General features: G+C 39.8%; 3 protein-coding genes across 4 annotated transcripts in view; 1 reads left to right on the forward strand and 2 right to left on the reverse strand.

Annotated features, from left to right (window-relative positions):
• lrp2a (low density lipoprotein receptor-related protein 2a) overlaps positions 1–13,118 on the forward strand; it is a 54,800-nt gene extending 41,682 nt beyond the window's left edge. For both annotated transcript variants that reach the window (XM_061723549.1, XM_061723550.1), the window contains 22 exons: positions 723–842; positions 1,488–1,604; positions 1,972–2,088; positions 2,252–2,389; positions 4,858–4,980; positions 6,050–6,178; positions 7,030–7,161; positions 7,634–7,765; positions 7,868–8,011; positions 8,113–8,278; positions 8,367–8,495; positions 8,609–8,832; positions 9,291–9,470; positions 9,723–9,842; positions 10,036–10,126; positions 10,246–10,313; positions 10,733–10,850; positions 11,103–11,223; positions 11,477–11,584; positions 11,741–11,857; positions 11,934–12,005; positions 12,098–13,118. In XM_061723549.1, coding sequence (XP_061579533.1) covers positions 723–842; positions 1,488–1,604; positions 1,972–2,088; positions 2,252–2,389; positions 4,858–4,980; positions 6,050–6,178; positions 7,030–7,161; positions 7,634–7,765; positions 7,868–8,011; positions 8,113–8,278; positions 8,367–8,495; positions 8,609–8,832; positions 9,291–9,470; positions 9,723–9,842; positions 10,036–10,126; positions 10,246–10,313; positions 10,733–10,850; positions 11,103–11,223; positions 11,477–11,584; positions 11,741–11,857; positions 11,934–12,005; positions 12,098–12,268 — 2,837 coding nt within the window. In that variant the 3' untranslated portion in view covers positions 12,269–13,118. The remainder of the gene's footprint in view (positions 1–722; positions 843–1,487; positions 1,605–1,971; positions 2,089–2,251; positions 2,390–4,857; positions 4,981–6,049; positions 6,179–7,029; positions 7,162–7,633; positions 7,766–7,867; positions 8,012–8,112; positions 8,279–8,366; positions 8,496–8,608; positions 8,833–9,290; positions 9,471–9,722; positions 9,843–10,035; positions 10,127–10,245; positions 10,314–10,732; positions 10,851–11,102; positions 11,224–11,476; positions 11,585–11,740; positions 11,858–11,933; positions 12,006–12,097) is intronic.
• rdh1 (retinol dehydrogenase 1) lies at positions 12,228–18,129 on the reverse strand. The gene is made up of 5 exons (XM_061722913.1): positions 18,085–18,129; positions 16,375–16,705; positions 14,282–14,540; positions 13,549–13,712; positions 12,228–13,464 (listed from the first exon to the last, which is right to left on the reverse strand). The coding sequence occupies exons 1-5, from the start codon at positions 18,127–18,129 to the stop codon at positions 13,247–13,249; spliced, it is 1,017 nt and encodes a 338-aa protein (XP_061578897.1). The 3' UTR covers positions 12,228–13,246.
• Positions 17,794–23,616, reverse strand: dhrs9 (dehydrogenase/reductase (SDR family) member 9). The gene is made up of 5 exons (XM_061723551.1): positions 23,465–23,616; positions 20,449–20,765; positions 20,110–20,368; positions 19,856–20,019; positions 17,794–18,825 (listed from the first exon to the last, which is right to left on the reverse strand). The coding sequence occupies exons 2-5, from the start codon at positions 20,759–20,761 to the stop codon at positions 18,602–18,604; spliced, it is 960 nt and encodes a 319-aa protein (XP_061579535.1). The 5' UTR covers positions 20,762–20,765; positions 23,465–23,616; the 3' UTR covers positions 17,794–18,601.
• Between the last annotated feature and the right edge of the window lie 1,168 nt (positions 23,617–24,784).

Genomic DNA, 24,784 nt, shown 5'->3' on the forward strand with positions numbered 1-24,784 from the left:
TTCTCATATCTTATTACTAGCGGTATTAGGACATTTTAATCTTTAGTGTGTCATTTACAGTTTGATTCACTGCACTTGTTGCCAGTATTTTGATCATAAATTAATGGAGAACTTCTATATCAATGAAACAGTGAATACAAAGCACAAAATAGTATATAGTTTAAATTTGATCACCTAATCTGGTTTATGCAGCAAAATGCACCACTTCTGTAATACATCTTATTGTCACTGAGGTTAAAATAGTAATTCAGTTGATAAAACTGACTACGTGGGAGGTGCACACTAAGATGTTGTTGGATTATGTTGTGTTTTACTCACCGGAGTTTTTTATATTTTGTTAAGCATATCTATTAGTAAGTTAAGCCATGACAGCAAGGTGGTTAACACCACAGGCTCTGCCTTCCCTGAGCATTCTGGTTTCCTTTAACAGTCTAGACATGCATGTATGTTTAATTAATTAATTAATCTCAGTTAAACAGTGTGGATTTGTACAGTTGTCTATCCATCTGAGTTTGCTCTTTTCAAGTTGTATCGCTGCCTCCAGCCCAGTGTTGGGATCAGATTTTATCTGTATTTATGTTGGATTTATGGTGGCTTGAGGCAATCCCTGACAATTGAATTACCGTGGAGCAGTTTCCCAATGACCTGTCCTCAAGAATATTAGTACAAATCTGTCACTCTAGCTGTGCATTTCTTCCTTCATGCGGCCACTCTGCTTCCAGATGAAGTGACGTGTGATCCTGTTGGAGACTTCCGCTGTGACAACCACCGTTGCATCCCGCTGAGATGGAGGTGTGACGGAACCGACGACTGTGACGACAGCTCAGACGAGCAAAGCTGCAGTGAGTGATAGGCAGTTTTTACTGCCAAACACAATCACATTGTTTGGTTTCACCTGCTTCTTTAAGTGGGATTATAGGACAATTCTTTTGTAGCTTCAGTCCTGTGGATTGTTCAAATGGGAGCTTTGATTGCAGAAAAGGTTTTGTTTGTTTTAAAAAGTCTGACAGCTGGGGAGGTTTTGTAAAAGTCTTGACTCTTCTGCTGAGAGTGGTGAGAGAGGCAGTCTTATCAGCTGATGAAGAAACAGCCTGTCCTCGGTGTGTCAGAATAAGGGAGTAGAGGAGTTTGTCACCCTTTGCCCTGGAGAATTTAACATGTCTGAAGACATGCCAGCTAATAAGGCTAATGTAGCTTCTAAAAGGAGAAGGGATGTTGTTAAAACACAGTAGGGCAGCTCTTCATGTTGCAGTAAGTAAGTAACAGCTTATTGCATTGCTTCAGTTAGTTTAATGTCAAAACATGTACTGTAAGAAAATTACTCAAACCATTCGATGTAGTTTTACAAATTTGAGTAAGTTAGACTTAAGGTGACCAAACAAATGACAAAAGAGATTCCTGGGATCTATGCGTTTCTAACCTGAGCATTTAGTAACTGCATAAATAAGTTCTACTTTTGTATCATTTTGTTTCCTTGTTTTGTCCAGCGCCACGCTCATGCACGGAGAGCGAGTTTCGTTGTGACAATCTGCGCTGCATTCCCAACCGTTGGGTCTGTGACCATGACAACGACTGTGAGGACAACTCTGATGAAAGGGACTGTGGTGAGTGGGGGGCTCTTTGTTTTGGCTCGGGATCTGGCTGTTTGTGAGTAACGGAGGGCTGCACTAAGCAAAGAAGCAATAAAACTTCAAGTCTAAAGTATAGATGGACAGGACCACCAACAGTCAGTTACTGAAAAGAAGTTTATCCAGTCTGTGACAAACTAAAGTTGTCAGTACATTGATTGGACACATGACGGCTGGAAACCTCACTGTATGTCACATATATGGTATACTATTGTTCTTACAGCGATGGTAAAGAAGATATAGGGATTTTGGCTCTTGTTCTAGTAGATAATTGACTCTGCACTAGTATCAGTAAGTAAGTCCCTACTTTGCACTCACATTCTGTTGTAATATTTGCTGGCAGAGTTGCGAACTTGTCATCCTGGCTACTTCCAATGTGGCAGTGGACACTGCATCGCTGAACGTTTCAAATGCGATGGCAATGCCGACTGTTTGGACTACACAGATGAGATGTCGTGCTGTGAGTGTCTGACACCATTTTCCACGGTTTAATACAGTGTTTTTGTTGATGTTTTTTTTATCTTGTAGTTTTGTTTCGATACACTGGTGATTGGGCATTTAGTAATGGAGCTTCAGGTGTGTCAGTCACAGATTTAGTTTGACTGGTGTTTTGTGGCTTTCAGCGACCCGTTTTCCCAACGGAACCTACTGCCCGCCGTTCCTGTTCGAATGCAAGAACCACGTTTGTGTCCAGCCTCACTGGAAATGTGATGGAGACAACGACTGTGGAGACAACTCGGATGAGGAGCTACATCTCTGCTGTAAGAATGAATGCAGTCTAAAAAATGCTAAAATAACCCACTTTGGGTTATTATTTACAACAATGCGTTGCTGAATATGAACCCACTCGGCAGGGTTGGGCTATGGGCTTGAAAGGAGGTTAGGTTGGGTCTTCTACCCCAAAATTGGGTTAAGATTAACCATTTTTAGATTTGAAGCTACCTAACTGTGGGTTAAAAAGAACCCAGACCATGGGTTATTAGATATATGACAGGTTAGAATAACTGGTTTAATTTCAGGCCTCTTTAAATTAGTAAATGGCATATTGGCGTGATTAACAAGAAAAATAAGCTCAGTAACTATAGCCTTTTGTAAAACAAAGAGCTATTAAGCTGTTATTTGCTGAATAAAGGAGACTCCAAAGCAGAATTCAAAGTGAACAAACTGGTGGACCATAAAGGCCAATTTATTATCAACACTATGAAGAAAAAGAACAAAAATGTACACTGAAAGTGCCCCAGAGTGTTTAAAGATAATTTCTTGTAAATAAATAATAATAAATAATCGAATAAAAATAAATCAAGTAAACTCGGAAAAATGTCCCAGTAGTTTGTTGTTATAAGAGATGACAATGGACTAGCAAGGAGCGGTAAACAGGACCACAAGTTAAATTGCATTGAACTTCTTTGCATTCCGTGGAAAATGTCTTCAGATTCATTTTATTAATTGGTGTATTAATTGGTGAATTCAAATGAATTCAGTTGCAGTGTGGATTGTAAGTCTAGGACAGGGGTGCCTTCCAGAGTTGACAGATGTAACATAATTATTTTATTTTCTACGAAAAGAGCTGAGTCAAAATCTTTACCCAGTTTGGTCGACCCAACCTGTGACCCAACAGCACATTTTAGTGTACATTCACACTTATTCAGGCCAGGATTATTGTGTTTTTCTGCTTTTAAATCACACCAAAAAGAATATTAACCCACTATGGGCCCGATTTACTAAAGGTTTGCGTGTGTTAAAACGTGTGCAAACTTGACAGCACCCGCAAACCAAAGTGCCAGCTGATCTACTAACAGCGTGCAAAGAGGATTGCGTCTCTGAAATGCGCTAAATTGCACATGCAATTCAGTTAGTACTTTTGCCCTGATGAATAATCAATATGGGGCGTAACCGCCAGAGAGCGCTAAATACTGGGAGGGGAAGATGCAAATATGTCCATTTACCACGCGCAATGAGATTTACCAAGCCTGAAAGTAATTGCGCGTATTGTGATTGCGTCTGTATTTAATACGTTTGAAAGGAAGGTGCTAATCTGCTGCTGCTGTTATTGTGGCAAGGAGGCGACATCCAAAATCAAAGAATACGCACAGAGAGAGTCTTTATTCTGCTGCATGCTATTTTAAAAATGGTTCCACAAGTTTTATTAAAGGCCACTTTTTCTTTAGTTCTCCGCCTTATATCTTGCCACCTTCTCTTATTGTGCCCCCCTCCACTCGCCCACAAGCAGGCCAAGCCTTTCTGCAAAACTTTGTATTTTATTGATTATTTATCTTATTGAACGTGAAATCATCCTTCGTAAATTACATTTAATTAAAACCCGTGCTTATTAATCACAAAACACAGGTTAAACATCATGACCAAATCCGCTCCGACCCGGTGTGTCAGTGATCAGCGCAGAGACTGCAGCTTCGCCTGAATTATGCTTCTGCGCTAAATCGACGGCCATATGATGGTCCCGTCTGTCACACATTTACTGTCAGTGTTTGCTATATAATATATAATATTTGCAATATACTGTGGACATCTGAATAAAAACTTAACTTATAAATAGATGAATCAAAGCGCTCTCCAGCTCTGTGTCTTTTTCTCCTCAGATCATGCCGAGCACCGCGGGGTCACGCAAACCCGACCAATTCAATATTAAAATCAAATTCGGTCCTGTGGCCCGTTTTTCTATTTCGTATTTTTGATCTGTGCCTAAAATTGAAATATGAAAAACCAGACGTTTTTCCGTTTTTTGTGTTACCAACTGCATTTATTCTATCGCAGGTTTTCTCCGATATTGCGTTTCTTTTGGTAATGTTTAAATTTATTTGCTGTAGTTCATGAATGTGTTTATTTGCCTCTTCCACTAATATCTCTAACTCCAACTCGTCAAATTTCATTTTGCGCTTGTGACTTGTGACTTGTGACTTGTGACTGTGCTTTCCATCCAGACTCTCCATGGCGCAGATCTGCGCTCGCAAACCTTAAGACACGCAACACCTCATTTAAATACTGCTGCTTGCACCTGTTATCAATTGCGCACGCAATCTTAGTTGATCACCTGCAAACCACACGCAAACAGCACGCGCAAACTTTTTCAGTGCACACGCAATTTAGTACTCTTTATTTAGGATCTTAGTAAATCGGGCCCTATGTGTGCATTATATCTGTAGGTTGAGTTTTTTAAACTGCAAAACTTGCTGTAAAGTTGATGTGAGGTTTACTGACTGTTTCTCCACAGTGGACATCCCGTGTGAGACCCCCTTCCGTTTCCGCTGTGACAACAACCGATGCATCTACAGCCACGAGCTGTGCAATTCTCTGGATGACTGCGGTGACGGCTCTGATGAAAAGCAGCAAAACTGTGAGTACGGTGTTTGAGAGCACCTTGCTAATATTACGCATGGTGTTCACAGTAAGACATCCTCAGCTGACAGAAAAAAGAACGACAATGTCTCAGGAAAAGAGCACAATAAAACTTCCTCAAGAACATGTTCATGAATAAAATATGTTGATGAACAAGTTCTCTGCTTCAGATGTTGTGTTGTTCTCCCTTACAACTTTCCCCTTGTACTTGCTTTCAAAGTTTAGCTGATCTTCAAAACTGAATCTGTGCTCTCAGATTCACTCTTGTGCAATCAAGTGTGTTTGACTCCGGTCGGAGCTCTTCTTTCTGTCCTCAAGCTTTTCAGTTTGCTCCCAAAACCTCTCCTAACACACTTTCGCTTGGATTGTTGTGGGGATGACCCTGTCAAAAATCCCACCAGCCAATAGGATGCTAGATCTGACTTTGACCATCAAAATCATCATTGCTTCCTTGCAGGTGCTTTACAAAAGTAGACTAGTTACCTGTTCAGCAGATCACCACACAGCCAAGCCAGGAATCTCAAGTAACAAATATTGTCTGCTCCACTGGTGCAATAATTGTCATTTATTTATCACATTACTTGTCAGACAATGATTGCATCATTTAAAACATATTTCTTACTTGAGATTCCTGGTTGGGTTGATCCATGCAGACGAGCAACCTGCTGAACAGATAACTAGCCATCCTCTGGATGAAACTGCTGAAGCAAAACAAGATCCTCATCAATGAGGCTTGCTGGTCAGCAGCAAATCTGGGACATTTTGATGGGGTTGTCGCGCAGCAATCCAAGCTTGAGCAGAGAAAAATCTGCAATCATAAACCTGAAAAGATTGAACCAAAGAAAAATGTCATGAACTGGAGAACAGGACATAACTGTGACATACAAGGGGGGGGGGGGGGTCTGAGAGCACAGATTTAGTTTTGAAGTGCACAGCTAAAAAATTTGTATACCATAATTATGAAATCATGGCAGTATTTAAAAGCTTTTATAAGACCCCACATTTTCAAATGTTATATTTGGACGTAACTAGATAAATCTACATCTCCTGTTGTTGTCTCTGTCCAGGTCAAAGCCCCACACACGGACCCTGCACTGATGATGAATACAAATGCAGCAATGGCCAGTGTATCCCCCTAGAGTACGTCTGTGATGGAGTCGACAGCTGTGGGGACGAGTCGGATGAGCTTGGCTGTCGTAAGTAACATTATTAAAACGCGTCCGTAAGAAATCGCAGCGCAGTAATAAACAGCTGCAAAATCTTTTACTACCGCCTTGTTTAAGATCATGCAATTGTAGATGTCCCAGACATCTAAAATAACTCCCAAAACAGCTGTACTGGGGGTAAGTTTCCTTTAACCCTGTTCTACAACTAGGCAAGTACAACTTGTGTATTTTCACTTAAATGTCAAATGATTCAAAATCGTACCACCTGAGTATCACGGATGCACATGCTTTCTGTTTTCAAAGCTTGATTGTGCAACCAGTGCACCAACCGTGTCATCATTTGCAGACAACTCATTCGCTTTCCTTTAATTCTCTTTAGTCATTCACCTGTGTTTCTATGTATTTTCTCCCTTTTCTCAGAATCTATTTTCATTCATTTCCTCTTTCTCATATTTCCATGAGGATCCATGATGCAGATAGACATAGCCCATAGTCCACAAGTAACAACAACAGGAAGGATTGTTTCCAGCTGGTTTGATAACATTTTATTAATAACAGTGTTCATGGGTTAAGGCTTACTGTAGGTATCATCAGTTTTGTCTTTGGGGTCACACGTTTCCTAACTTACTTACTTACTTACTTTCACATTTTCTGCCCCGAAGATAGGTCTTTCAGTTTAGTTTTTTTGGTCTTACAGTCTTTTTTTTTTTATTGCGAAGCTACACAAGTTTGAATCAGCCTTACTCCAGTAACTTTACACACAAGTGTAATGCATTCACTGCATGAATGCATTACATTCATGCAGTGACTGCATGAATGTAATGAAACAGTTGACCAGTTGGTGCATGTTTGTTTATTTATTTGTCTGCTTCTCTTCTCAGACCAAGGCAGTGGGCACACCTGTAGCGCTAACATCTGTGAACACAACTGCACCGACCTGAAGGACGGAGGCTTTCTCTGCTCATGCAGACCCGGTTACAGGCCCAGAGCCACAGAAAGACACAACTGTGAAGGTAAACCACAAACGTGCTACATATTCACCCAGAAGGGTTTTATACAGGACTGTCTCAGAAAATTTTAATATTGTGATAAAGTTCTTTATTTTCTGTAATGCAATTTAAAAAAACAAAAATTTCATACATTCTGGATTCATTACAAATCAACTGAAATATTGCAAGCCTTTTATTATTTTAATATTGCTGATTATGGTTTACAGTTTAAGATTAAGATTCCCAGAATATTCAAATTTTTTTAGATAGGATATTTGAGTTTTCTTAAGCTGTAAGCCATGATCAGCAATATTAAAATAATAAAAGGCTTGCAATATTTCAGTTGAATTGTAATTAATCCAAAATGTATGACATTTTTGTTTTTGGAATTGCATTACAGAAAATCACAATATTCTAATTTTCTGAGACAGTCCTGTATATTCAGTTATTGTTATTTATGTTTTTTTATGTTATTTTTTCTCTCTTTTGGGGACAGATGTGAACGAGTGTGAGGTGTACGGAACGTGTCCTCAGGATTGCAAGAACACAAAAGGCAGTTATGAGTGTTTCTGTGCTGAGGGTTTTGTCTCTTTTGGCGAACCGCATGGGACTGAGTGTGCTGCTCAAGGTAAGATTTGGCCAAGCAAAAATCTTTGGATGTGTTTCTGTTTTTGCTCATTCCCACAAAGCTCTGATTTTAATTTGCAAACACGTATCGGTATCTGTGAAGGAAACCCACCAGTGCTGCTCCTGCCAGACAACGTTCGAATCCGTCGTTTCAACCTGTCATCTGAGCAGTATTCGGACTATGTGGCCGATACCGAACACGTTCAAGCCTTGGATTACCTTTGGGATCCAGAGAACGACGGCCTTAGTATGTCTACTTCTGAGCGTTTCAAGTTTTTGATCAGTTGAGTGAGTAAAATAATCAATAGTTCTCTAACATTGGATGATATTTTCTTTGGCGTGCTGTAGGTGTTGTTTATTGGACAGTTCTCGGTCGGGGATCTCAGTTTGGCTCCATCAAACGTGCTTATATGACCACATTCAATGATTACGGCAACAACCCTGTGAAACAAGTGGATCTGAACCTGCGGTACATCTCTAATCCCGACGGCATCGCTGTGGACTGGGTTGGCGGGTAATTTCACATGGCTCCATTTTACTATAACAGAGGTGCCGTAAGTATTGATTACATACTCAAGTGTCTTATTTATCACTGTCCACAGGCACATTTACTGGACAGATTCAGGAACCAATCGAATTGAAGTAGCCAAACTAGATGGGCGGTACAGGAAGTGGTTGATCTACACTGACCTTGATCAGCCTGCTGCCATCGTTGTGAATCCATCTCTTGGGTATTAAGCTTTTAAGCATTTGCTTTAGAAGATATCGCATAAAAAAAATTAAAAAAAAAAAGTGTTCATTTTGTGTCCGAAGGTGAGTTGTTTCTGTGATTGTTTCGGGGCAGGATCATGTACTGGGCAGACTGGGGGAAAAAACCCAAAATTGAGGCGGCGTGGATGGATGGTCAGCACAGAGAGGTGCTGGTGAATGAGGAGGATCTGGGATGGCCTACTGGCCTGGCTGTGGACTATGTTAATGGGAACAGGATCTTCTGGTGCGACGCCAAAGAAAACATCATTGAGTCCATGAAGCCCGATGGCACGGACAGAAAGATCGTTGTATCAGGAGGTGAGAATAACTAGAGCTCTGGTCGTTTATTTGAACCAAGTTTAAGTTTATCTAAACATTATGCAATTCTTGTTATGGTGAGTTTCTTTGTTGTGTACTAATAACGCAACAGAATATTGATTTCCTAAATATGATTAAATTATTATACAATACATATCTTCTCTTCAATTAAGTTAACTATACAGTTGCTAAAAAGGATTTGTTCTTTTTAAGCAAAGAAAAAAGGAGGCTAATCTTTGTACTTCCAGAATAAAGGAAACCCAGCTTGATCTGAAGTTAGGTGATGATAAAGATCAAGGGGCTGAATAAAGTTTATGTGATGAAACTTTACCCTGAAAAATCAGCTACTGAATGACATTTTAAGACTTAATAAACCCTGAACAAAGAATACAGTAAGACATTATTTTTCCTTATTTAAATACATGTTTTTTATGTTGGTTTGTTTGACTGTCTTCTAGATATCGGACAGCCCTACAGTCTGGATGTCTTTGAGGGGCACGTATACTGGACCACAAAAGAGAAAGGTGAAGTTTGGAAAATAAACAAGTTTGGTCAGGGAAATAAAGTCAAACTTCTCACCATCAACCCCTGGCTGACTCAAGTCCGTATTTACCAGGAGCACCGGATCAATCAGTCAGGTCAGAATTTTTTTCCACCCAAGTTTTTCCAAGTTTTCTAAAGGTGTGCACATGTACGTGACTGCATCAACTTGCACATTAACAAGGATGTGTGAAACTTTATCGTTTATACCTCTACTGAGATTAAAATGTTTGTTTTGGAGTGAAAATGATAATGACAGCCCAAACAGAAACAAGAAATGTTTCAACAAGCGATAACTTTTCCTTTTCTCACAGTGTTGCTTATCTCTGTTCTTTATCCATCATTGTTAGTGGCCAGCCCGTGTAAGAACGTGTGCACTCACCTGTGCCTCCTCCGGCCTGGTGGTTACACCTGTGCCTGCCCGCAGGGTTCCCCTTCAATGAATATCGACTCCACTGAATGTGATGCAGGTAAACAAAAACAATCGAGCCTGATTTTACTGTGTGCACCCTTTTTGTTAACAGCGATGCATCATCTAAGTTTGCATTCATGTATCCCACCTCCACATGTGACTGGCTGCTAATTTTGTGGTTTTGAGAGACACTGGTGTGATTTCGTTTCATTTTTGTTGATTATGTGTGTGCCTGGCTTTTGCCCCTGCAGCCATTGAGGCTCCCGTTGCAATGCCCCTTGCATGCAGATGCATGAATGGTGGAACCTGCTACACTGATGAAGGGGGTCTGCCTAAGTGCAAGTGAGTGTAGTTGCACGCTGTATTTTTAGTCATATAAGATTGTCCAATTGTCAGTAATACCAGAAATCTTAAATATTGCATTTTTTCTATTTTCTGTGTCTTGTCATGATTTTGCGTAGATGTCCATATGGTTATGTGGGCAGCTACTGTGAGATGGGGAAGTCGAGGGGCGCTCCCGCCGGAACAGGTACATTTATTTGTCGAAGCTTTAATTCATTGTTGCACGTGTATCCATGACAAGTTAAGTATACTTATTTTTCCTTTAAAAAGTGGTGGGAATGTCTCATGCACGAAGCGCATGATGGCAGCAACTGCGTTGTGACTCTCATCATGGGCTACTTGTTTATTCAGGAACAGATAAAAGGCTAAACATGATGTAGTTGCACCTCTTGTAAAGACCAAGAACACTTATGGAAAACTGTAGGGTTCAAAAGCAGCTGGGAATGTTGATTCATCAAACTATGTGTCTGGAATAATTAGTCATCAAGTGCGCCATTCAGTCAAAGTTTAACTTCAGAAAACTAACAGATGGACTCAGCAAAATAGTATAATGGCTTTTAATGTTTTTCTCCTTGTTTAAACCTCCGTTTATCTATGTGTCCTCAGCCGTGGCTGTTCTCCTGGCCGTCATTATCATCCTGATCACCGGAGCTTTGGCAGTTGGGGTTTTCATCAACTACAAGCGAACAGGATCTTTCATCCCCTCCATGCCCAAACTACCCAGGTATCAATCCTGCATGCGTATGCATGTTTTTAATCATCCACAACAACCGTTTTTATTATTTTACTTCTTTTCTTATCATCTTATTCTTAATTTTTTCAATCTTATTTGTTATTTACTGTCTAATTATGTCTTGCCGCTTTTAATTTCAATGTAAAGCACTTTAAATTACCTTGTGTTGAATTGTGCTATATAAATAAATTTGCCTTGCCTTGCCTTATGAAGTTCAAAGTTCAGCTTGTCTTTTTTGTCCAGCCTCAGCAACTTGGTGAAGTCAGCTGACACTGGAAACGGGGTGACATTCCGGTCGGGTGATAATGTGGATCTTGGACCATCGCACGTTGGGGTGTCATTCATTGACACGGCAATGCAGATGGTGAGTTCAGGAGATATCCAAGTCCGCAGTTAATGGAGCTGCAAGTCACTAGAAGCGTCCCATCAGCATGTTTCATCCACTTTTAGACAAACAAGTGTCGTTTGTGGTACAATCTGACCCCTTTCAATGTTCAACAACAGCTCGAGAACCGCTGACATGAGCAGCATTTGACAAACTAGAGTTTAACGAATGGCTTGTCTTGAATAACAGGGACGACAGTCAGCAAGATTTCACTCATATTTTATTCTTATAGGATGATAATTTTGCTGTTGATACCGGGAGACAGCCGATCACGTTTGAAAACCCGCTGTACGCCAACGTTCCTGTTTCCAGTGCTCCAGCTGTCATTCATGCCACACAGGTAGGAGACAGTGTTTGGGGTTTTTTTTCATCTTTTTGTGCAAATATTTCTTACTGTGTAAAAAGTATCAACCAACCTCCCATTAGTTCCCAGATTATTGCACAAATATGCTTTTCAGATTGACAGTTTTATTGATGTTGACGTGTTTTGGAGCAGGTAACTGTTAACGTGAGTGGCGAGCAGCTGGAGAACAACTTCGTGAACCCAACCTACCACGGAGAGCAGAGCGTGGCCGTCGCCAACACGTCGTCTGCAAGCAGCAAACCTGTCCAGGTGAATGTCTTAAATGCAGTAATACCACGTCTATTTATAAAACCAGACTGGCGTCTCACTTACTGTTGGTTTGCAGGAGTCAAGGTGGAGCTTATTCAAACGAAAATTAAAACCAAGCAGCACATTTGAAAACCCGTCATATTCAGAGGTATGCATAGATGCATGCTTTTTTTTTTTTTTTTTTTAAGTGTCACGCAGAATATGAACATTGCTCAAATTACAACCCAAATTGTTTTACAGATGAAGGATGAAAAGCCAGCGGAAGTCAGTGCGGATCCTTCTGCCGCCGAGCCGTCTCCGTTCGTCCCACCCGCCAAACCTGTGAAGCGGGATCGTCCCAGCACCTTCTCCCCCACCGAGGACAGTTTCAAAGACACGGCCACCCTTGTCAAAGAGGACAGCGACGTATAACCCCCGCTGTCACTGACGGGAATCAAAGAAACACACTTTGCACAGAATTTATTTTTTTATGCAGCCTGTGTACAAAATTCAAATTGTGTAAGGACATATGTATATGTATATATGTCTCTACGATTGGAGAAAAAAATCTTATGTGACTATGCCTTCTGACATTTCTTATGCCAACTCTTGTGTCAATGTTTTGTTTTCTTTATTATGATGTACAATATGTATATCTTTGCACTGAAGCTGCTGATAGAAATGTTAATATGTTGTATATTTGTAAATTTCAAGGGTACGATTTTTTTTTTGTCAGAAATATCCGAATTAGTTCAAATGTTCAGCATAAACACGGTATAACACAAATTAAAGGTGGGCTGCGTTCTGAATGTACAGTACTTACATGATCAAATGAAATATGTTGGGTTATGATGATTTGGCCACCAAACTAAACTGAGGATGCATTTACTTCAACTTGCATGTTTATATTGTATCTCATTCAGGGCTGAGAAGTTACAGATCAACAAAAAAAAAAAGATTTTAACTCGGTTTCGTTTTTTGCTCCAGTATGACGAGGAATAAGAACTTAAACGTGTGCAAAGCATACTATTGTACTTAATCACACCCATTTGAATTTGAATGAACATGATTATTTTCACCTTGTTTTTAATGGCCGATATAGATGAACGTGTCCGTGTGTGATGCACGGATGTGTAGTTAATAATCTTGGGGATGCATATGCAAACATTTCTGAGTACAGTGAATGAATTCCTCACAGACTGATTCTTTTTGTATAATAATTATGAGTTTACATTAAAAAAAGAAAATCATGCCCATGTGAATTAAATTGATGCTGCTGAGACACAGATTAATAAATGTCTTTCTTTGTAACAGTCTTGCTATTTTTTCCTTTATTTCAATAGTGTATTTTTATTCTTGTCCCATTTTCATACAGCTTTTTTTATATGTACAGACAGAGGCGTCTGCTCGTCAGGTGGCTTTAGGTGATGGGAGGAGCGCATTGACGAAAAAGTCTGACACAAACGAAGGGAGGTAAGACAGAGGAATCCAGAACAGCTTGGCGTCCCAGCCGGCTCCGTAGCGTGTACGGGGACAGCGAGCAGTCAGCGCATGCTCCATGCACCTGGTCACCTTGGAGATATCTGAACTGCACAGGAGGCCCATGGAGAGGGCCTGAACGTTCAGGTCTAAGATAAACAAACAATTCCTCAGGAATCATGTGACACTTTTTTCCTATAGATGCCTCTTTAGTACTTAAATAAAATACTCACACTTGTCGAAGTACGCAGGTCCATATGAGTCTTTAACATCTTGAGGGAGACGGGCCCATCGCTTCCTCAAATCGCCGTTGATGAGATCCAAGCTGGTCACCGCCGTCTTAAAGAAGCCGGGCTCGATGATGCCCACTTTGATACCAAAGTGCTGCATGTCCCTCCTGGAAAGACGGAGCAGACATATGGCGATGCTCTTTAAAGCAAGTCAGAAGCTTTTTTGATGCACATTTCTCCATTTATGAATGTTGGGTTGTCTGACGTCCGTTTATTCAAAGAGGACATCAAGATACAACTTTAGGATCTTTGTACTAGTTCTTTTGTAAAAAAACTATATTGCAAGCGACAAGCCTCCTTTTGACCCCCCTAGTGTAACAAACGCATCTGATATTGATAGAGAAGTTGAAATTAAATCTGTAACGTACTTACCTCAGGTTTGGAAATGTTTATCACTAATGTGCATGGCAGTTAATTATTAGAACGTTTGTATTTCATTAGGGACATAAAACTTTTGCACATTTGTATAAAGTTTGCAGCTTTTGCATAAATGTTATGTTCCTGATGAGGCATTTCCAGATTTAAGTGCTGCTCCTGGGACTTTCTGCTTTCCTGGAGATGCAGTGAGAGGTTGCTTCTGGTGTCCGGCCCTTTCCTTTTTAGTAATTTTTTACAGTCTCCTTCCTTTAAAACTTAAAAATAAATCACCAGTGTTTTGTGTTTTCTTTCCTCCTACCTGAGGCTGTCAGAAAACGCTTCAACTCCCCATTTGGACATACAGTATCCTCCACTGGTGAGGGACAGTCTTCCCATGATACTGGCCACGTTTACCACTCTGCCCCTGGCCTTCTTCAGGAGAGGGAGAAACTGCAGGGTCACGTCAATGACTCCTATGAGGTTGACATCCAAAACCTTCGTGAAATCCTCTGACTGCATCCAGTCTGTTGGGCCGATGGGTATCGACCTGCCGGCATTGTTCACCAGCCCCCACAGTCCTGCAGAAACAAACACAGGTTCATCCTCAGCAAACTTCACAAACCTTTACCACTTTATATCAATAGAATACAGTTTTATTGATATATACAGTCCTGCGCACCATTATTGGCACCCCTTCATGTTTTGCGTAACTCAGTGAATATCTTCAAAAATAAATGGAAATGTAGCAAATTTATATAAGCAGGATCTTTTAATTGGAAGTATTTTAACAAAGACTATTGTTATTTCAACATAGATGTTGCAATTCCAAAAGGAAAAAAACAGATGTATGTGCATGTGCACTAATATTGGCATCCTGTCATTAATATTCGGTTGCACACGCTTTGGCAGCGATGACAGCCTCCAAACATTTATGTCCATCTATAAGCTTCTTGCACTTCTGGGGTGGTATTTACTCCCACACTTCCTTTGCAATATGCTAAAGCTCTTGAACATTTGAGGGTTCTTTCCTCCAATGGCAGATTTCAGCTCCCCCCAAAGATTTTCAATTGGATTGAGATCAGGACTCATTGCTGGCCATTTCAAAACAGTCAATTTTTTCCCCTTTCAAACATTCCTGTGTGCTTTTGGAGGTGTGCTTTGGGTCTTTATCTGGCTGGAGGACCCATGATTTTCCCCTCAAACCAAGTTTCCTTACTGTGACTGGGCAAGACATTTTGCTCTAGAATTGCTTGATAATCTTCTGATTTCATGATGCCTGTGATAGGGTCAAGGACTGCAGTACCAGATGTAGCCCCACACCATTATGGATCCTCCACCGTGCTTGACTGTTGGTATGTGGTGTTCTTTTCCTTATAGGCTCCATTGCACCGTCTGTAAACATACTGTTTGTGTGCATTACCAAAAAGCTCCACTTTTGCTTCATCTGTCCATGAAACATTGACCCAGAGCATATGGTACTTGTTGAAACAATTACACCAGACTGCTCCAGGTCGGTCTTTTGGTGCTTAGATGTTTGAGATGGTGATTTTTCCATCATGTGCAACAACCTCCATAGACTTTTGGAGGTTGTCACCAATTCCAACAACATTGAAACAGGAATACTAAGGTCTTTCGAGATGACCTTATACCCTTTGGAGGTCTCACCATTGTTACACATGAATAGGAAACGACAGGTGTCTTTTTTAAAACACCAAAATGATCATTCATTGGCTAATCCATGTCACATGGGTGGAGGCAATTCGTCACAGGTGATCCTCATTTGTGATTTGCAACAGGTGAGCCAAATTGGGTTTCCATACTGATTTGCAGCAAAGTCTGCCAATACCATTGACACAGCAAGCACCATGTTTATCATTTTAAATGTGCTGTTTTGTATTAAACACAACTCTAGTAAAATGTTGTTTCACTTGATAAATTTCCTTGTGTAGATATTTCACAATATATACTTAAACTTCATGCCAATAATGGTGAGCAAGAAAAAAAAGTCTGTTTGAATCGACATTATGCGCAAGTAAAGGCTGTTTTATTTCTAAAGCTGGTCCTAAATAGTTTAGAACTAATAAAAAAAACTATGGTAGTTTGTGTCAAATGTGTCTATAAATGTTAACATTAAAAAGGCCATTATACTATTTTCTATTATTTATAATTACGTCAATATTGATATATACACATCTCTCGAAAGATTTGTGAAAAAGCAGTGTAGTGTTTCTGGCTGTTAATATGTAGCCCCTGAGACATTTTCCTCCTTTAGAAACTCAGAGTGCACTAAACACATCAGTAGGAGGATGATGGGTTGACGATAGGATGGTCCAGGTTGCCTTTATCTCTCCCAGTGCTTCCCTCTGACTGGCACCCTATCAGTGCAAACCCCCTGCTGTCCGCCCAGCTCACCTCTCTCCCCGACCTCTCTGCTCACAAACTCCACCGCCCTCCCGATGCTCCTGCCGTCAGTGACATTCAGCAGCAAGGTCTTCAGTCTGGGGGAGGCTGCCGAAGCCAGATCGGCTGCACCTTTCTCCGTGAGGCATGCAGCTATGACGTGGAGGCCTTTTCCATCCAGCTGCCGGGCCAGAAGATTCCCAAAGCCACTGTCGCAGCCAGTGATGAACACATGCTTCTGACCGAGAGCATCGACCTTGTAGGAATCTCTGACGTGCCAGCGGATCACAGCCAAAGTGGCCAGAAGTAAAACACAGGTTAAGACCAGATGTGACAAGATGACCTAAAACACAAAAATTACAGCTACTACTACAAGCATGGGACCTTTAGGAACATTTTTATCATCAATTTTGCTTTAATATATTTCTAAAAAAGAATTATAAACAATAATATTAGTTGAAAATAGCACAAATGACTGTTTTTAAAAAAGAAGGAACATTGATTTTACCTCTATTAAACCTGATACAAGATGATCAGTTGACACCTGAGTGGAGAAACATGAGATAACTTTCTGCAAGCTTACAATCACAAAAAGACGTGAATTTCAGAACTTGTCCACAAAATCTGCACTGTCGACTTTTTCCTCAGATTGCTTTTCAAATGTTAATGGACACGTGATGCAGTTGTAATAAATGTGTGGGGGAGAACCACATAAAGTACTCAGAGTTAGAGTCTGAACATAGCAAAGGCTTGCTCTGGCGCCCCCTACTGGAGCACTTTAACTATTACACTAATACGCGCTACACATCATCCTTCTAGCTGTTCAATCAGCAGGGTTAGTGGGGTTGTTTTGTAACAACTTGTGTCTTATATTTCTCATATCCGGGGGGGGGGGGGGGGGGGGGGGGGGTTGTGAGGAAATTACTTTTCTCCCAGATAAAGAAACATAACTGTTTTAGGTCATCCAAATGACAAGAGAAATAAATTAATTAAAAAAAAAAAACTAATATGATCCATATTTCTGGTTTTACTTCACCACACTTTAGGAGAAAATGCATTAACTTTATCCAAGTGTATTACCGGTACGTTTATTCCGCACCTACAGAAAGCATTACAATTTTACATTCAAAATCCAGAAATGTTTTTAAATGTGATTATTACAAACACTGCCTAAATTGCAATAGAAATGCTTCCTCCACTTGAATGCTCTAGCTGCAATAATATAAACCATCATAAAGACCCTTTCCAAGTAGAGTAAAAATCCTGTTCTTTTTTTAAGAGGATTTTATCCACCAAGACACTTTGAGAGTAAAACATTTAGTTTGAGATCTCAACATATTCACCTGTGCAACATATTCAGTGTCTTCAAAAGTAATGTTTGTGTAACTCTGAGCACCATAAACATTTCATAATCTGAAACATAACATTGAGAGAAGGGAACCTGGTTCTTTAATGAGAACATTTCCAATCATCCACCAGATGGCATTAAACCACGTTAAACTACATTTGTGCAGGAAAAAGAAAAGAAGAAATTCAATTGATCCTTTCAACAGTTTAACCTTTAATATGTGCACACGATGGCAATCAGTGCCAAATAACTCAAGCAGCATAACATATAATAACAATAACATACCATGTTTACAGCTTCAGGGACGGAGTGGCTTCCTCACCTGCGACTGTACGAATTAACTCCACGGACAATCCTCTCTAAACAAACTTAACGCTCCACGTGGTGTTACGCAGCGTGATTGCAGAGTCAAGGTCCATATTGGACAGGACGGCAGGGGTAAACGGTCCCCCAACATGGTGTTGTGCAATACAATAAACAAGATTACACGACTATTGATTTTGATAACAGCACTGCCCGTTTTAACCTTAAATTGACTTTGAAACTCTCTCAGAGCAAAAGTTACAGACACTGCTGTCTGCGTTTAAATCCGGGACTAATATACTGAACATAATCTTAAAGCCATTTTATTTATAAGTGAGACAAAACTTCCAGAATGAAAGTGTTACATATTAACAGAGGTGATAAAGACATTGTAACAATTGCATCATAACTTTATGATGTAAAGGCTGTTAGTAAATGATTGTCTGGCCTATTCACTGCTTATATATGTGCTAGATCCATAAAGAGCACATGATAATGGACAGAATCAAAGCTATTGTAGCGAGCATGAAAAACAAGTGATCGTCAGATAAGCTTTGAGTGTTTACTCCGGTACTGATGTTGCGTAAACTACGGGGCGGATATTTTCAGTTTGGGGGCGTTCTTTAGGAAAAGTCCATCTGAGATGCAGGTAGGCATGTAGGACAGCGGCAACCACACAAACTTTGCGTCCCATCCGGGGGAGTAGCGGTAGCGAGGGTGAACGGCGGCGACAGCGTGCTCCATGCAGCTGACCACCTTCATCAGGTCCGAGTCCGTCAACTGCTGGAACCTGTTGTCCAACTCTTTGAGAGCTGAAAAATAAATCATACACACGTCATGGTTAGCTGCAGTATTTACATGCATGCCAAAAACGTTATTTTTTATATCTGTTAAGTTTTAAATGAAGTTTATGAAAACGATGAGCTGCACAGTTGCCATGGCAACTTGATTCGATCACGTTAAAAGCCTGTCTCTTGTTAAAATGTGCATGACTTATTGCAGCGCCCTCGGTGGACAAAAAAAAAGTGAGAAAATTTGCCGTCAATTGGCTGCAGTGAAGGAAAAAAAGAGAAGACAGAAATCCATTTCTTCTTTTTTATCAAGGTTGGTCTGAAGATTACATGTGCTGATTTTGATACTGTATCGGTTATGTTGCAACGACAAGCTGAAAAGTAGAACTTGCTTTCTTTTTTTTTCTAGTGCCCTCACTTTGTTTTTAGGTGGATTTACTACTGACCTGGAGTTGATGCGACAATCACTGTTTTAAAATCAATTATAAATTGAGAGATAAGATAAGCTGTTCCGACTGTGGTGAAGATTAAACAAGTCTGATGGAGGCTGACATCAAACACTCACGGAGGAGTCTGCTCTGGCTGGCACACTTTCTACATTTAAAGTGTTTGATCGTCAAGCTTGAAGACACCCAGGCCAAAACACATACTGTACGGGCTTCCGGCATTCCACCTTGGTTTTGTTGACTGCAGGCATGGTTGCTACGGCTGTGAAGCGTGCTTTTGTTTGGACGATACATTTCTGGCAACATAGAGGCTGAACTATGGAGACCTTGATTCAGTGAATCCACCTCATTTTCTTTCCTTGTGATACATAACAATTTGGAAAGGTATTTTGTACAAAATATGCTGTACACTGGCTCTTATGAAGTTTACAATTTGATTTGCTGGATATAATTTCTCTTATATTAAAAAAAAAAAAGTAATATTTCATATGTTGTCTGAGAGGAAATGTAATAAAATATGAAGCAATTCTATAAAGGATTTTCCCTCTGATGGGGTTACAAAACAAAAACCACATAAATAAAACCAACAGGATTCAGTGACTCACATATCTGCATGTAATCAGGTCCATAGTCGTCCTTTACATCCTGAGGTAATCTGTCCCAGAGCATCCTCAGGTTTTTCTTTAGAATATCTGTATCGGTGACGCTTGTTTTGAAAAAGCCTGGCTCGATGCACATGACTTTGACTCCAAACGGTGCCATGTTTATACTGAAACACAAAACCAGATCGTTTCAAAGTCAAGAAGAAACAAGCATTGATTCATGTGCATCATAAATGAAACAGTAGATCTGCCCTCACCGCAGACTGTCATTGAAGGACTCTACGGCGTACTTGGACACGCAGTAAGGTCCACCGAACGGGCTGATGCGCCCAAACACGCTGGCAACGTTAACGACTCTGCCCTTTGCCTTCTTGATGAGGGGAAGGACGCTCAGCGTCACGTCGATCACGCCGTTCAGATTCACAGCCAGCATCGACTTGTAGTCCTCTATGGTGAGCCAGTCCGTGGGACCAGACGGGGTAGCCACTCCAGCGTTGTTCACAACAGCCCACAGGCCTGGAACAGAAAACACAAGATGTCAATCACTCACTCAGCCCACGTATGTGACACTGGATTGATTTAACTTTCTCACTCACCCTTCTCTTTCACCAGAGCCTTGATGGAAGCCGCCACTTTGCTGACGCTCTCAGACTTGGTGACATCCAGGGAAAAGGTCGTCAGCCTCTCTGAGGAGATCTTTTTCAGCTCAACCTCGCCCTTCTCCGTGTAACAACCCGCAATCACGCAGAAGCCCAGCTTGTCCAGATGTTTCGCCAGGTTGTTCCCGAACCCAGAGTCGCAGCCAGTGATGTACACGTATTTATCTTGCTTGTTGGAAACTCTTTTGGTCTCTTTGAACCAGCGATAAACGAACCAAACGGCCACCAGTACCAGAAGAAACGAGAACATTTTCCTAAAAAAAAGGACAAGTTTGAATGCACTTAACCTTCTTTGGTAATAAATGGATAAGGTTTTACTGCAAGGAGAAATTATCATTTGAACAACAAATATTTTACATGTGGAAATTTAAACAATATTGAAACAGGATATTAAAGTGACAACCTATCTGCACGCCATGTTAAGCAGTGCAAGATTAAACAGTTATAACTTTGGGGTGTTCATTGTTAACAAGATAATACAACGGTTTCATAAAAGCAGAGTTAAACCCAATCCAAAATGTAATTAAGAGCAAAATGCATTGATTTGCACATAATTAAAACCTTGTATAAAACATGAAAGTGTCTCAGTTGCTGGAAACAAATGTTACTCCGTATAAGATGTAACTACTCAATTTGGAAGAACACCACATAAAAAAATTACAAAAGAAAGCATTTTTTTGCATCAGTCTGTAAACATTTGGTAACTGAGGTCAGCAGTTATTTTTGCACTTACAAGGCTTGATGTTAGATTTATGCAGCAAGAAACAGGAAAAGTGGCTAAAAAAAACAAACAAAACCAATACGAGCAGGGGGGTGGGGGGGGGGGGGGGGGGTGGTTAAAAACCAAAATAGACAGAAAATGGAACAAATAAAAACAGAATGTGGGAAAAAATAAAACCGATTTCATCCGTCTCTGTTTCCTGCCCTGGATCTGTTTGGTAATTCTGACCCACATGATGTTTCTGAAAGCAGTTCTAATCAGCATTCTTGGAGCTGATTGGTCCTTACAGCATCATTAGCTGCCAATACTTGCTGTTTAATCTCAATATAATACTAGTAGTAATATTTTGCATACCTACAGTCATATAATTCATGCAACAGCTCAAAAAACAGTTTTAATAACACTAACCCAAATCAATATCGGAATCGAATCGAATCTTGATAATCGATTCTGAATCTTAAGAATCTGAATCGAATCGATTCTTGACATTTGAATCGATCCCCAGCCCTAGTTATGTGTATTAGTTAATCTGAGGACCAAGTGAATGAGTTTAAATACTTTATTCCTCACATGAATTGACATTGTTAGAAGTTGCTTATTGTACTTTCTCCAAGTAGAGAACGGACACGATGAATGGATGAAACTGAAGGAGGCGTGGCACACCGTGCTCAAGACTGGGAAAACAATCTTTGTATTTGAAACGGGTGGTTTAGAGACCGAGGTCCAGTACAGATCTGGTCGGGTGGAGTGTCGATGCTATTGTTAACAGCGGTTCTTTCACAGCAGGGACTTCCTGACCGCCTTCAGATGTGAGATGAAGCCAGATTACACAACGGTTTGTCCCTTGGGGACAGCTTTTAAATGTCCGACTTTGTGGTTAAATCAGTGGGGTTCTGTGTGTGATGTGGACCAGTTGATCCCGTCACTGATGTGTCCCATCTCTGCATACTGTATAAGCATAAAGTAGCATTTTTCCACACCCACAAGCATTTTGCTGGCTTTAAATTTAACTTGTGCAACAATTTTTAATGGAATGCAGGATCTCTTTGGTCCAAGCATTGTTTCATTACATAAACTCGCTTTTCCCAGCTCTCTTCTGTTTACAAGCAGGATGCAAACATCTCCAAGGCAACTCACTGAATGACAGGCGAAAAAAAGAGGGCGAGAAACCGTCACTCTAAAACGGTTGATTGTGAAACTAACCCAAAGGTTTTAGTACAGCATAGCCTGCTGGGACCAGTTCATACAAGTTTAGTCTCATTGGCAGTCTGATCCACTGAGTTAAACATTCTACGCTGGACAAAAAAAAAAAAAAGAAGAAGAAAGACAGAAATACCAAACATATTCACATAAATTAACCTGAAAGGGGGTAGCTGCCAAACATTTCTTTGTTAAATCAACAAAACTATTTTGATGGTGCAGTTTTCATGACTATCACCTAAATTAGAGTAACGACAGATCTCGACTGCTTAGATTATGTTATGGATTAGAAAAAGTGAAACATATTACAAAAATTTCCACAGTGTCATAATATGAGGGATATCAGAGCAGGACTTAGAAACTGAAACAAATCTATTTTGATATAGTTTTTTTTCTTCACTAAAAAGAGGAGGATGTGGTTTTGACATGTCTGGAATGAATAAATAAATAAATGAGATTAAAAATGAAAAAGTTGTGAGGGACAGAAACTTCCTCAGTCCTACACTCTGGCAGGCAGATTCACATGATCATAAACACATGCAGCAGGTCTCCCATCAGCCTGACAGTCACGCAGCTGGACTGTCAGGTGCAGCTGTTTGTCTGGACTTCAGCTGGACCTCCATGAACTGGCTGTGCGTCGCATTTTCTATGTATATGTGCATTAAAAAGAAGGGAAAAAAAAGTGTTTGCTTCTTCAAAAACAAAAAAGCAGCCAATTTAAATGAAAGTCATTGCAAAGGTTGATCATGTTAAAATGAAGAATGCATAATCTTTTTTTTTTTTTAGGGAGGGTCTGCAAAAAATTATTTAAAATATGATAAAATGACTGGGATCTGCACGTATCATTTAAGTGCAATACATATATTTTAAGAAGTTTGAAAATAGCACAGCTGAATATTATTTCCTTTATCGATGACATTTTACAAAAATGTTTTAAAATGGATAACCAGTTGTTGATTGTTGGGTCATTATTTATGTGGAAATGTAAAGGTAGCTAAAGGATATACTTTTGGAGGCTGAAACTGTACTTACGTGTCCTATTCTCCGTCAGTGCAACAATTAGAGTGGTGAATCTGCAGAGCTGGAGTTGAAAGACCGGGAAGACGGTGGAAAATCCGTTTAAAGTTTGCTCTCCCTCTGCATTTCATTTGGTGCTTCACACGACGCTGAAGTTAGTTTCACATTCGTAGCTGCCATTTTTGGCAGTGGGCCAAAGTCAGAACGGGCCTGTTTCCTTTTTTTTTTAAATTATTATTATTATTGTTACTATTATTATTTTTTATGATCGTTAATATTATTATTATTTTATTATTGTTACGATTATTATTATTATTTTATTATTATTATTATTAACACGTTTTTATGCCTCGTCGTGCCAACAAATTTAATAAAAGTTTTTCAAATCAACGATTCAGTTGGAGATAATGTTATTTATATTAATCCAGTTTAAGGTTTGTACGCTTTTCATTTTCTATTTTTTACCAAGACATGGTCAAAGATAGTAGCGATACAAAAAAGAAAAGAAAAAAAAGTCCCTTTTCCATTTTACTTCCGTACAGGAAGCTACGAATCAGAAACTATCTTCAGCTGGTTGCTATTTCACAATGACTTCCGGGCGGCGATGGTATTTGTAGTTTTTTTCCTTTAAAATTTATGATGGAGCAGCGCCATCTTCTGGATTCAAACGACATAACCGTGAGATATCGTTAAAGTAATTTGATATAAAATCGTTAAATGGTTATTATTTCTGCCAACATAGATCTGTATTAACTTTATAGACCTTAAAGATTATAGAAACACACCCATTCATTAATTATGTTTTAAATCCCAACTGTCAGTTATCAAATGTAGTTAAATGGAGGGACATTTTGCTTTAGTAATAAAGATAAATCATTTTCTTTTACTAATACTCCATGAAGCGTATCCAGTAAAAAAAGACATTGGAGAGGTTTTAACCTGATATTGGCTATTCATGTACCTTTTGTGAGGTATATATTGAAATTATTTCCCATTTGTTTTAACTGTGGATCATGCTAGAATGTTTTTTAACTGATAAACAGTGTTTCATTAGACAGAAACCTGGACAAATAGGTTGACAAGACATTATGTATTGTGTTTTGAGAACAAGGACATGGACAAAATCTCCACCATCAACTTCATGCATGTTTGTACTATTCCTGAGAAAGTTTAATATCCACAAAACAAGGACAGGCTCCAAACCAAACATGAACCACTCCGGCTGAGACCTCTGACAGAACAGCACCGCAATCCAAGAACTTTAAAATTAAAAGGTATTCACAACTAAACTTCATGTGAATCTGCAACACTGGGTTATATTTATTCTTAGGGTGA

The sequence above is a fragment of the Cololabis saira genome, chromosome 6 (genome assembly GCF_033807715.1).
Source record: "Cololabis saira isolate AMF1-May2022 chromosome 6, fColSai1.1, whole genome shotgun sequence".
Classification (NCBI taxonomy): domain Eukaryota; kingdom Metazoa; phylum Chordata; class Actinopteri; order Beloniformes; family Belonidae; genus Cololabis; species Cololabis saira.

Excerpts from the sequence above, each read along its gene's own strand:
- rdh1 (XM_061722913.1), bottom strand. The coding sequence starts at position 18,129 with ATGGACCTTGACTCTGCAATCACGCTGCGTAACACCACGTGGAGC. Across the intron at positions 14,541-16,374 it reads CAGAGAGGTCGGGGAGAGAG|GACTGTGGGGGCTGGTGAAC; the intron begins GTGAGCTGGGCG and ends TTGTTTCTGCAG. Across the intron at positions 13,465-13,548 it reads ACCTGCGTACTTCGACAAGT|ACCTGAACGTTCAGGCCCTC; the intron begins GTGAGTATTTTA and ends TGTTTATCTTAG.
- dhrs9 (XM_061723551.1), bottom strand. The coding sequence starts at position 20,761 with ATGTTCTCGTTTCTTCTGGTACTGGTGGCCGTTTGGTTCGTTTATCGC. Across the intron at positions 20,369-20,448 it reads GGCTCTGGTGAAAGAGAAGG|GCCTGTGGGCTGTTGTGAAC; the intron begins GTGAGTGAGAAA and ends TTTCTGTTCCAG. Across the intron at positions 18,826-19,855 it reads ACCTGATTACATGCAGATAT|CTCTCAAAGAGTTGGACAAC; the intron begins GTGAGTCACTGA and ends TTTATTTTTCAG.